Raw genomic sequence first — 12,438 nt, 5'->3', positions numbered from 1 at the left:
AGCTGGGAATGTCAGCCCTCCAATCTTGTATGTTTTCAAGATTTCTCTACCAATCCAAATCTTGTATGGAGTTTAGCATCTGCTTTAAAATAGGGTCTCACTGTACAGCTCAGCCTCGAACTCACTGGGTAGCCCAGGCTAGTCCTGATCATCCTGTCTCAGCTGGTATAGCAGGTAGGTGTGTGTTAGCACATCTGGCATCAGCTGGGGTTTTGACAACAACTGCTCCAGAGTTTTAGATCAACTTAGGATATTTTACAGTCTTTCCTCCTCAGCCTCTTACGAGGAGGATGGCCAATTCCTAGAAATTTCCAGAAATATAAAAGTCTCTTGAGCATGTGTCAGGTTTCAGGCTGCATGTTGACTAACAGTTTGGAGCACTGCACACATGTTTAGCCAGTCTTAAGGCCATCGCTGGGCTTGAGTGGTCATCTGACTGAGCTCCAATAGCCATGGGCTTAGCTCTCCTCTCCCTGTCTTTGTTAGCTTGGGACTCTGGCCATCTGCCACTTTGATTGCATTTGAAAAGAGAAAGCACAGTGTTGTAGCGAGGTACTGAAGCACACTCCCTGCTTACACAGCAGACAGTACTGACTGACAGCTTGGAAACATGGGTCCCGAGCCCGCCACCACACAGCCCCTCAGGATGCAGCCAGAGACAGACTCTGAGTGGAAGCACTCCAAGAGTGATTCTGAGAGACATGGACTGTCTTGTCTGTCTGCCCTAATAATGCCTCAGTACCTGCTAAAGTCTTCATTCAGCCGTTTTGTCTCTCCCCTTTAGCAAGACACACTAGATGCAGATATCCACATCGAGACGGAGAATCAGGGCATGTACAAGTTCATGTCTTCCCAGCACCTCTTCAAGCTGTTGGACTGCCTGCAGGAGTCCCATTCGTTCTCCAAGGCCTTCAATTCCAACTATGAGCAGCGAACTGTTCTCTGGAGAGCAGGTGAGGCACACAGACAGGCTTGTGACAAGCCATACCAGCCACCATCCTAAAATGCTAAAGTCTTTGGAGAGAGTTCTGATGTTAATATTGTTTTAATTTATTGTTTGTTTTTATGTGTATGAGCATTTTACCTGCATGTATGTTGGTGTACCACATGCCTGATGTCCAAGGGGGTCAGAAGAGGGCACTGCATCCTCTCGGAATGGAGTTGTAGTCAGCTGTGAGCCTCCATGTGGATGCTGGATACTGAAGCTGGGTCCTCTGTTTTTGTTTTTGTTTGTTTGTTTGTTTGTTTTTCGAGACAGGGTTTCTCTGTGGTTTTGGAGCTTGTCCTGGAACTAGCTCTTGTAGACCAGGCTGGTCTCGAACTCACAGAGATCCGCCCGCCTCTGCCTCCCAAGTGCTGGGATTAAAGGCGTGCGCCACCACCGCCCGGCTAAGCTGGGTCCTCTGGAAGAGCAGCCAGTGCTCTTGACCACGGAACCGTCTCACCAGCCTATATGATACTTATATATTTTTCCAGGGGTAGAAACTGTAGGTGTCTTACAATCCTGAACTTTGCTAAAACATTCTACAGACTTTTGTTATGATCCCTTAACCTTCTCCCCAGATACCTTGTTTTGTCGAAACAAAATTGTTTGCTATGAGCCCAGGCCACGCTAGAACCTGCTAGTAGCTCAGTCCAACCTGAAACACATGGTAGTCTCTGTCTCAGCCTTCTGACTGATAAGATTACAGCTGTGGCCACTAGGCCTGACTCTGAGGGTTTGTTGTTGTTGTTTAGTTTGTTTTGAGTGGGTTTGGTTTGGTTTTGGGTACAGGGTTTTTCTGTGTAGACCTGGGTATCCTGGAACTCACTCTGTAGAACCTCAAAGATCTGTCTGCCTCTACCTTGAGTGCTGGGATTAAAGGCATGTGCTACCTTGCCCATCTTAAATGACTGCTGTCCATGCCCATTGCCTGTGGGAAGGTTTTGTCCAGAGTAATTGGCACATCTCTGGCTGATTGTCTTTTATATATATTAATATTTTATATACTAACATTTTGTTAATTCTAATTATTAATGTAATTATTAATTTTACATTAATATTTTATCTATTATATGTATAAAACATATTTTTATACTTTAAAAAAACTATGGTGCTTTCAAAATCATCCATCATCTGTTGAAGGGAAGGATCTTAGTTTTTTTTCCCAGCTGCGGGGCAGCTCAGTCCCAAAATAACCACACAGATACTGTATTAACTAAATCACTGCTTGACCCATTATCTTAGCTTCTTCTTGGCTAACTCTTACATATAAATTTAACCCATCTCCATTAATCTGTGTATCACCATGTGGCAGTGGCTTACCAGTAATGTTCTGGCGTCTGTCTCTGGTAGGGCTACATAGCTTCTCTCTGACCCTGCCTCCTTTCTCCAGCATTCAGTTTCGTTTTCCCCGCCTACCTGCCTTATCAGGCCAAACTAGTTTCTTTATTAACCAATGGTATTCACAGCATACAGAGAGGAATCCCACATCTTTTTTTTTTTTTTTTTTTTTTGATACGGGCTTTCTCTATGTAGGCCTGGCTATCCTAGAACTTGAACTCACAAAAATTCACCTCTCTCTGCCTCCCAAGTGCTGGGATTAAAGGAAATTCTTTCTTAAAATTTAAAAACTATTGTCTGTGCATAACATGAAGGTATGTACATACCATAGCATGTGTGTTGTGGCTGTCAGAAGACAACTTTGTGGAGTCAACTCAGGTCTCCAGGCTTACACAGTAAGTGCCTTTTCTCACTGGGCCCTCTTGCCAGCCTGAACTCTAGAATTCTTTTTTCTTTTTTGTTTTTTTGGGACAGAGTTTCTCTGCAGCTTTGGAGCCTGTCCTGGAACTAGTTCTTGTAGACCAAGCTGGCCTCAAACTCACAGAGATCCACCTGCCTCTGCCTCCCAAGTGCTGTGTGCTCCACCACCGCCTGGCATGAGTGCTAGAATTCTTAAAAGAGAGCTGTTGGGTCTGAGATGAGACTGACATCTTTGTCACACTAAATGGAAGAAGCACTACACCTGCACAGGTCACGCTGGAGAGTCATGATCACCACCATCTGCCTCACGGTTTCTTGCTTAACTAGAGGACTACCTCTCCCATGGCATCTCAACTGTCCAGGCTGGTAATGTGCACTGCTGACCTGATTGCCTTTTCTCTCTAGGCTTCAAGGGCAAGTCCAAACCCAATCTTCTCAAACAAGAAACCAGCAGCTTGGCCTGTTGTTTGAGGATCTTGTTTAGAATGTATGTCGACGAGGACCGCAGGGATTCTTGGGGTGAAATACAGCAGCGACTTTTAACGTAAGATTGTTTTCCCATTAATTTTACATAATAATTCTGTGAATTAAAAAAAATAGGAGAGGGCCAGAGCGATAGATCAGGGATTAAATGTTGTATTTTACTCTTTTGACTTTTTTTGAGGGGCCCGCCACCCAGCTCCCAAATAAATCACACATGGAGGCTCAGTCTTAGCTATAAACTTGAGGCCTTAGCTGGGATTGTTTCTTGCCAGCCTTTCTTATCTTAAATTATCCTGACTTTCTTTGACCTCTGGGCTTTTCTCTTTCTCTATTTCTGTAGACCTTCCTTTACTACTTTCTCTGTGGTTTGCTGTGTAGCTGGATGGCTGGCCCTGATGTCCTCCTCTCCTTGTTTTCTTGCTCCTGGTTCCCTCTCCTCCCAGATTTCTCCTTCTATTTTTACTCTCTGCCTGCTGCACCAGCGTGGCGTGGATGCCGAAACTGGTGTGTTGGGGGGAGGGGGGGAGGTGTTGCTGGGATTAAGACACGGAGGCTTCTTTTCAGGTGGAAAAACAGCAACCTTTATTTTACCCCAGCTAAAGCCTTTTATAACCTCTGCTGCTTCTATGGAAAACCACTGGCCAGAAAGAACACAAACATCCTAGTCAATTATAGACCACAAGGAAGTTCAGCTGTCTTTGAGGGGGGGGTTGAGGGCAGCTAGATCACAACACTAGCCCTCACCTGTCCTTGCTTCTGCCTCACTATTGTCCATTCATCACTTTATTATACCATCAGGTGTTTTAGACAGGCAAAGAATCACAGCTTCATAGAGTTAAACATATGCAGCATAAACAAAAGTCACACACCTGAAAATAATATGTCCCAACAGTTAAGAGCACTGGCTGCTCTTCCAGAGGTCCCAAGTTCAGTTCCCAGAAACCACCTAGTGGCTCACAACCACCTAGAATGAGATCTGGTGCCATCTTCTGGCCTGCAGGCATATGTATAGACAGAACACTGCATACACAATAAATTTAAAAAAAAAAAAAAAAAAAAGCCAGGTGTGGTGGCACACAGTTTTTGTCCTGAACTTGGGAGGCAGAAGCAAGTGGATCCCTTTGAGTAGCAGGCCAGCCAGGATTACATGCAAAAGCATAGGAGAGAAATTTCTACTCAACATCACTCAGTGATTGGCTTCCTTCTATTGCCTCATCCATTCAGATCCTAGAATCCTGAGCAGAGTAGGCAGGGCTGTTCCTCTGCATTCCAACCCCTCCCTGAACTGTAAAAGGTTTCTCTGACCTCTGAGTGCTGAGAATGATAGAAGTCCTGGCTCTGGCTGGTACCCAGGTGGGTAGGTTTCTCCTGTGAGGAGGTCCAAGGAGTTGCTGTCAGCCCTGACATCCTGTCCTTCCTTCTTTCCAGGAAGATACAGGGTCATAGAATTAGCAGGTTCGGCACACAGCAGTGTAGCAATGTAAACTGCAGGCCAGTTTCCACCCACTTCCTGGCCATTACCAAAAGGCTGCTGAGCCTCATATTTCGTAGTTCTCTTTGATGCTGGGGTGTGAATTTGACCTTGACAGGCTAAGTACATTCTCTACCACTGAGCTGCACCTCAAGTTCCCAGGTTTTCTTTTACTCTTCTGAAATCTACAGTAACACACATCATTGGCTCCCTGCGCTAAGGTGGCAGTCTCCAACACAACTAGTAGTGGCACACAGAAACATCATTCTGTGGATCTTAACTGTCAAGTGGGTGTATCAATTTTCAATATTTTGATTTTGGTATATTCCTATAATGAAATATTGACAGCTATTTGGGGAGGAGGGGCTGACTACATAGTGCAGTGGTAGACATCATAGGGTCATTTCTTAGCATTACATGGACACACACACACCCAAAAAAGAGATGTAGGAGGAGAAATCAGCTGTAAAATATTGTCATGTGTCCTTTAAAACAATGGAGTTCCTTTCTCCTTTCTTACAGTAATAATTTTATACCCTTTCCAGATATCTTACAGTGAGAATATTATAATAGACTTTTGTTTGATCTTTTGAAATAGGATCTCATGTAGCCCAGGCTGCCTCTCCCCCCCCCCCCCCCCCCCCCCCCCCCCCCCCCGTAGCCAAGGATGTGACCTTGAACTCCTGGTCTCCTTCCTCTGCCTCCTAAATGTTGGGGGTGTGTTCCACCAACCCCAGCACTAAGTCTTGACTGAAAGAATTATTTGATTAAAGGAGCTACAGTGGTTCTTCCCCACCCTTCCTTGGTACAGAATCTCCCTATATACCACCGAAAACTGGCTAGGTTTTTTTTTTTTTTTTGGTTTTTCGAGACAGGGTTTCTCTATAGCTTTGGAGCCTGTCCTGGAACTAGCTCTTGTAGACCAGGCTGGTCTCGAACTCACAGAGATCCGCCTGCCTCTGCCTCCCGAGTGCTAGGATTAAAGGCGTGCGCCACCACCGCCCGGCGAAAACTGGCTAGTTTGAACTCATAATTCTCCCGCCTTATTTTCTCCATACCCTTGTCATTAAACCAAGCCTAAAGCATAGGCTCCTAGCATCTCTTGTCTGGGCTGCCGCATAACATTTAAGTCTGGAGCAATTTCACGTACGGGTGAAAAGGGAGACAGTTAATATATACAGTGAAGAAGTCCTCAGTGCTTCGTGTGCTACAGACTGACCAAGCTTCACATTGGCCATTGCCAGAGCCAAGCTTTCATGTGACAGAAAAAATAAAGACCTGGTGGTTTGCCCAGGTTGGCACAGCCAGTGTAGGTATTTAGTAGGGTACTGAAGGAATCTGACTCTTCACTGGACGTGAAATGCCAACTACTGTCTCTTAATTCCAGGGTTTGCAGTGAAGCACTTGCCTATTTCACTACTGTGAACTCTGAAAGCCATCGGGAAGCATGGACGAATCTCCTGCTGTTACTCCTAACCAAAACCCTCAAAATTAACGACGAAAAGGTACAGTGAATGCTAATGTCTCTTGCAGACTCTGGTCGGGGTAGGTGCTTTTCCTCCAGTTGAGATGACTGTGCAGACAGCTCGTTAGGAAAGTGGGTGTCTTCTGATGACAGGGCCTTTCCCAGCTGAGAAGGGATGAAGTGTGAACCATGTGTGTGGCTGTTGGGGAAGCAAGACTATTATAACTAAAACTCAGTATCATTAAAATGGACAGGTTCGTTGAGGGTGTTTTGTGATAGGGCCTCATATAGCCCAGGCTAACCTAGGACTCCCTGTGAGCTGAAGATCACCTGATCCTTCTGCCTCTACTTCTGCAGTATTATAAGACTTATTTACAAGCTGGCCAGTGGTGGCACACGTCTTTAATCCTAGCACTCAGGAGGCAGAGGCAGCCTGGTCTATAGAGTGAGTTCCAGGAAAAAAAAAAAAAAAAGATTTATTTACTTACTGAGTTGTGTGGTGTTGGGGGTGTTCGGGATTGAACTCAAGGCCCCATGCAAACTAGGCAAGCACTCTACCAACTGCGTCACACCCAGATCTCGTTTTCTGAGTGTGCTACGACTGCCTGGCCATGAGAGGTCTTGCTATGTAGCCCAGACTGGCCCAGAACCTGCAGTCTTTCTGCCTTAGTCATATGCCACGTCACCCAGCTAAAAGTTTTAATAATAAGAAAAAGCTGCAGCAGTGTTGTTGAATATTGCTGTTTAGACTGAGATAAATACCTTTGGAAAACTGGTGCAAAACCAAAGAAATGTTCCGTGTCTAACTTGGCTTTCTGCTTTCCCACTGCAAGTTCAAAGCACATGCTTCAGTATACTACCCCTACTTGTGTGAAATCATGCAGTTTGACCTGATCCCTGAGCTCCGAGCAGTTCTCCGGAAGTTCTTCCTGCGGATAGGCCTGGTGTATAAGATATGGATTCCAGAAGAGCCATCACAAGTGCCCGCAGCACTGTCATCGACGTGGTAGCACTGGCTCCCACGGTCACTGCTATGGTTCTGCAGAGTATCCGTCATGACATCCTGGCTGGCAAACAGGGAGCCACCCACCCTGTTGGGGTTCAGACCTGGATAGTGGTGACCTGTACATTGGCCTCCTCAGAGACCCCAGCAGAGGCTCACGGTGTCTCATTAACCCATTGCATACCAGTAACAGAGTGATGGAGAGTCAGTTCTCCATCCGTCGTTCCGTTTCGCTGACAGAACTATCACATCTGTCATTGTGAAAACCACCGTTTCCTCGCAGAGTTCCAAGACTGGCGATAAATGTTTTGTTGGAGGAAGTCGTTCTCCTTGGATGTACTGAACATCGCTGTATACATTCGTGTTTATTGGAGAGTGTGTTAATAAAATTCCTCGTAAGGCTAACTGCCGTCTAAGTACGCTGGGTGTTTTGTTATTTGAATGTATTAGAGAAGTTTGAATGTTTGTGTCAGTTTTGGGTCATTCTATTTAGATTAAGAAAGGTAGGGAAAAGAATGTTATTTCTTATGTTTTGTTATTGTCTGAGTGACTTCTAGAGTATTTTACAAAGTTATATTGAAGATTTGATTAAAGGCAGAGCTTAGTAGATGTAAAAAGCTTGCAAGGTTTGAAGAAAATGTAGTGCCTCATGGCTCCCTGTTTTAGTAAGGTGGGGAGACAAAGTCTGTAGGGAAAAAAGAATTTAATGAAGGTGTTAGCCTTCCTTGAAGTATTTGTGGGTGAGTGTTCCATTAAATTTTCTAGATAAATTTTCCAGAATGCATTGCACATCTCTCTGAAATCTCTAATATGAAATAGTAATGAAAATGAAACACCTGACCCAGAGTTTGTTTATCCTTGAGTAAACCTTTGTAGTTTTTCCTCAGCAGAGTGTCTGACGGCTGCTAGTGTGGCTGCTTTGCCGTCCCTGTTAGAGGGACCATCAGAGGAGGAGACAGTAACTTAGTGTAATAAGGGTCACTGCAGTGCCCCCCACCCTGCCATGAGTGGAACTGGAGCTACTGTGGGGCCAGCACAGCTGGACTGTGACAGTGGCCGGGGTGGCACCTAGAGCTGTTAACTAGAGCCAGGAGCTGGCGTCTTTGGCGAGATTAGATTCTGGGGTCCTTACACTAGTAATGGTGTCATGCCCAGAACCTCATAGAGAGAATTCTGAGCGCTCCCAACACCCACAGCAGCAAAGCTAGAGGAAGCTTAATCGATCTGGAGCCCATGAAAAAGACAACACACGATTCCTTGTCTGCCCTCCCCCACTGTTCACCTGGGGCAGCACTGAGTGCTAAGCTATGTCATGAAATGCAGTGGAAACATCCAGACTTCTGCCTACATCATCAAGTCCTACGAATTGGGGTTGTATTATGTCAACTCTGGTGCCTTAGAAGTTAGTCAGCCCTTGGGAGTGCGTCTGTGGAATTGGACCCTTTTTTTTTCTTTCTAGAGAGGGATTCCTGGTGCTTTTGCTGTTTTTTTCTCTTGTTTTTGACAGCCTCGCCACATGCTCAGTTTGGCCAGCAGAACTTGTGTTTATGCTTTTATTTCCCAAAAAGTATTTTAATTTCTCTACCAAAGAAAAAAGTAGCAGGTTGAGATCATTACTAACACATCAGCTGAGAGGGCCATGACCTCGCAGGGCGGGATTATGGGAGAATGTTGGTGTAAGTGCAAGTGTGAGCACATGTGACTGACGTGTCTTGGAGTCTGTTACATCTTTTGCTGCACCGCAAACCTGCACCTGAGATGTCCTCCCTGGTGTTGCCACTCAGCATGACCTCAGCTCTCAGTGGTCCCTGCAGTATTTGTACTACACATGTAATCAGGGAACATGCATTATGTTCAGTGGGTGCATCCTGCCTGAGCTGTGTCCCTGGCTGGTGGCTCTCCTCCCCTGTCATGTGACATTCCACCCGTCTACACCAGCGCTTTGCCCCCAGTGTTCCCTGCCTCCTCTGTAATTTTTGCCCCTTACAGAGTGGGGAGTGTGTCAGTGTGTTTTCTTACTGACTTTTCTGGGCTTGAATTTCTTTATCATTTTGTTGTGTAAAAAGATTGATTTTTCTGAATGATGCATTTGAATTGTACAGCAATAGATCTTTTAAAAGCAGTGTAGAACCATTCAGGGTAACTTTTCTTGTCAGTGGACAGTGGTGTCCCTGACCTCCAGAAACAAGCCATTCGGTATAAATTCTTTGTGATGAACAAATCTGGTCTTTGTCATGGCAAATGTAGCTTGAGCCCACTGGACATCAGTGCAGAGTGGGAACAGCTGTGTACCCTCAAGGCCGATGCCGCCCGGCTGCAGCAGAGGAGGAAGGGCAGAGCAGCTTATCTTCCAAGGCCTTATTTCTTTATCAGAATGCTTTAAGTGTTGGTCTCTGAAGAAGTTTCTGTTCCCAAGCTGCAGTTCCAAGCGGTTCTGTTAAGAAAATCACCAGCTTTGGCATCTGAGCAGCAAACAGAGTGGGGATGCCATGTCTGGTGTGCGCATGTCTGGTGTGCGCCCTAGAGTCAAGCACACCTTCCCTCATCCTGTATAACTAAAGCAGACATTAGGAAAGTTGTATAGTGATATCTGTAAACACAACACTTTCCTCCAACAGGTGACTTTTGTGGAAAAAAAAATGAGAAAAACTATAAAGACACCACCTTCAAAAAAAAGTTTTGTTGTTGTTCTTTTGTGATTATGGCTATATATTTAGTTGTCTTTCTACTAATAAAAGAACATGCTGGCACATGCAGATGTGGCCGCCCCACTCAGGTGTTTGTTGCTACAGTGCTAGTGGATACTGGTGGCAGTAGGCACTGGATCCTCCTGAACCCTGTTTCATTGTCTGTGGGAGGGTAGACACAGCTAAAGCTCACATGAAGCTGGAGTTGTCTACTAGCAGCTTTGTGGTTTGGGAAGCATAAAAACAAAACAAAACAAAAAACCAAAGCTGAGCATCATAAAGAATGACTCCGTCTGAAAATCCTTGCTCCCAGAAAATGACACTCATCAAGTGTGTGGGTTCTCTCAGTGTTCTCATTTTTTAAAAAATTTTATCTTGCATATTTGCATCAAACATTTCTTTATGTGCAAATGTATGTTTTTCCTCTTTGAAAATGCCTAAAAGTTAGTTACTAGCTACTTTGATTTCATCTATACACAATGATTAAGTGCATTTAATATTGATAATTTAATGAAAAGCATTCCTTGTCCAATGGATGTAAACATTTTTGAAAGAATAAAGCAGAATTATATAATATGAAATGCTATGTAAAGTTTTCTATGTAAAAATATTATGTATAATACTATTAAATACCCCATGCTTTGATCAGGTGGAAAATCAATAAAGTTTTAAAAAGTAAAGCCGATCCTAATGTCATACTTTATATTCTGTCAAGCCGTATAGGTTGGACTGGGTTGAGTTTGTTGCCAGAGCAGATACAAACTTGTCATTCCCGCTGGTGGTGGGGCTTGGCTCCAGGCAGGGGAGATGGCTGGTGAGCTGAGCCTGACCCCTGGGACACACATAAAGGTGGAGACAGAGATCATCCACAGAGGTTCCTCTGGTCTCCACACTTGGCGCTCCACACACCCACACATTAATGAAATAAAAATGAAAGCAGAGGGCAAGAAATCTGCACAACAGCAGTCCTGGCTGAGGCGTGGTCTCACCAGTCTCTGACCCATCACTGTCTCGGTTCTGCTCACTGGCAGGGTAGTCTGTCAAGTGTGTGGTGGGGCCCCTCCGGCTTGCCCAGGCTTTATGCCTTCTCCTTTCCTAGCATGAGATCCCCTGGAGGATTCTAATTTCTTGGAGTCCATTGTTAGGGTGGTCTGATCATCAGTGTATCATCCTCATGCTTCTTGCACAGCCGTGGTGAGCTCCAGAGAGCGACAGCCACACCGTGCCCAGGAGACAAGCATTCCGCAACACGCCCCCTTTCCTAGCTCTTAAATTCCTTCTGCGGTCTCCTCCATGATGGTCCTTGAATGTTGAAGGGAGACGATGATAATACTGATAACCCCTTTGAGTGTATGATGGTGAGGGGTGAGCTCCAGAGGTCAGGCAAGACAGGTGCTGTCGCTGAGCTATGTCCCCAATCTTTTTCAGTATTTATTTACTTGTTTATTTATTTATGGGGAGGATGTTTTAAATCCCAAATTAGCCTTTGAACTTGCTATGTAGCAAAGGATGACCTTGAACGTCTGATTCTCCTGCCCCCACATACCCATAATGTTGTCATTATGAGGGGTGCACTGCACTGGTCTTTATTCAGTTCTGGGGATCAAATTCCAAGATTTCATGCGTGCTGGCTTTACCAGTGAACTATAACAACAGCTTCAAAAGTAGAATTCTCAGGCTCCACCAGGCTGCACACCGACACATGGCAGCATGGGAGGACTGGCCCATGACTGGCATCATTTCCTCAACCTTCAGTCAGCACTGCAAAGCTGTGTGTGTGAGTGTGTGAGAGACCCTCTTTATTAATGTGTGTATGTGTCTGTCCCTCCTAGCACACACCCCCTAGAAGTGGCTGAACAAGAGGTCTGTCTCCACAGATCCGTATGACTTCAGGGAGACCTCAAAGGACCACTGTCTGGATGAGCTAACCTTTGCCTGTGGACAGACTAGCTGTGAGGAGGGAAAAGGTGGAACAGGGCTGGAATGAAGCCTTCCAAGGAGGGCGCTGGTCTCAGGAAGCACCACCTGTGAGAATGAGGATTTGGCAGTGATGGTGTTGGGAAAGGTTTTATGAAAACTAGGTGTGGGCCTGAGGTGGTATGTGTAGCTCAGCAGTAGAGTACATGTTTAGCACGCATTGAATCTTGTGTTTAATCTCTAACACTACAAAAAAACAAGAATAATTCAGCCTGGTGGTGCATACTTGCAATCTCAGCTATTTTATTTATTTGGTTGGCTGGTTGTGACAGGGTCTTAGTCTATAACTCGGGCTGGCCTTGAACTCATATCAGTCCCTCTACCTCTGTCTTTTCAATGCTGGAACTACAGGAACACACCCCAGACCTGGTTTATGGAGCACTGGGAATGAAACTCAAGGGTTAGTGTATGCTAGACGAGCAAATGAACTACAGCTGCAGCAGCTGTAAACTTACTTCAAGGCTGGGCAGTGGTGGTGGCACGTGCCTTTAATCCCAGCACTCTAAGTTCAAGACAGCCTAATCTACAGAGTGAGGTCCAGGAGAGGCTCCAAAGCTACAGAGAAACCCTGTCTCAAAAAAAAATAATAATAATAGTAATATAATAAAC

The 12,438-nt window shown here is 45.2% G+C and overlaps 1 protein-coding gene across 2 annotated transcripts in view; it reads left to right on the top strand.

The window, feature by feature from the left end:
• The window catches only part of Arfgef2 (ADP ribosylation factor guanine nucleotide exchange factor 2), an 81,230-nt gene extending 70,998 nt beyond the window's left edge, over positions 1-10,232 (top strand). For both annotated transcript variants that reach the window (XM_050151082.1, XM_050151081.1), the window contains exons 36-39: positions 785-953; positions 3,149-3,287; positions 6,085-6,202; positions 6,996-10,232. In XM_050151082.1, coding sequence (XP_050007039.1) covers positions 785-953; positions 3,149-3,287; positions 6,085-6,202; positions 6,996-7,172 — 603 coding nt within the window. In that variant the 3' untranslated portion in view covers positions 7,173-10,232. The remainder of the gene's footprint in view (positions 1-784; positions 954-3,148; positions 3,288-6,084; positions 6,203-6,995) is intronic.
• The last annotated feature ends 2,206 nt before the right edge of the window (positions 10,233-12,438 follow it).

Source organism: Alexandromys fortis, unplaced genomic scaffold (genome assembly GCF_014885135.2).
Source record: "Alexandromys fortis isolate MF-2015 unplaced genomic scaffold, M_Fortis_MF-2015_v1.1 scaffold_27, whole genome shotgun sequence".
Taxonomy (NCBI): Eukaryota; Metazoa; Chordata; class Mammalia; order Rodentia; family Cricetidae; genus Alexandromys; species Alexandromys fortis.
Note: the sequence above shows the minus strand (reverse complement) of the source record. Positions and strands in the feature narration are given on the sequence as shown.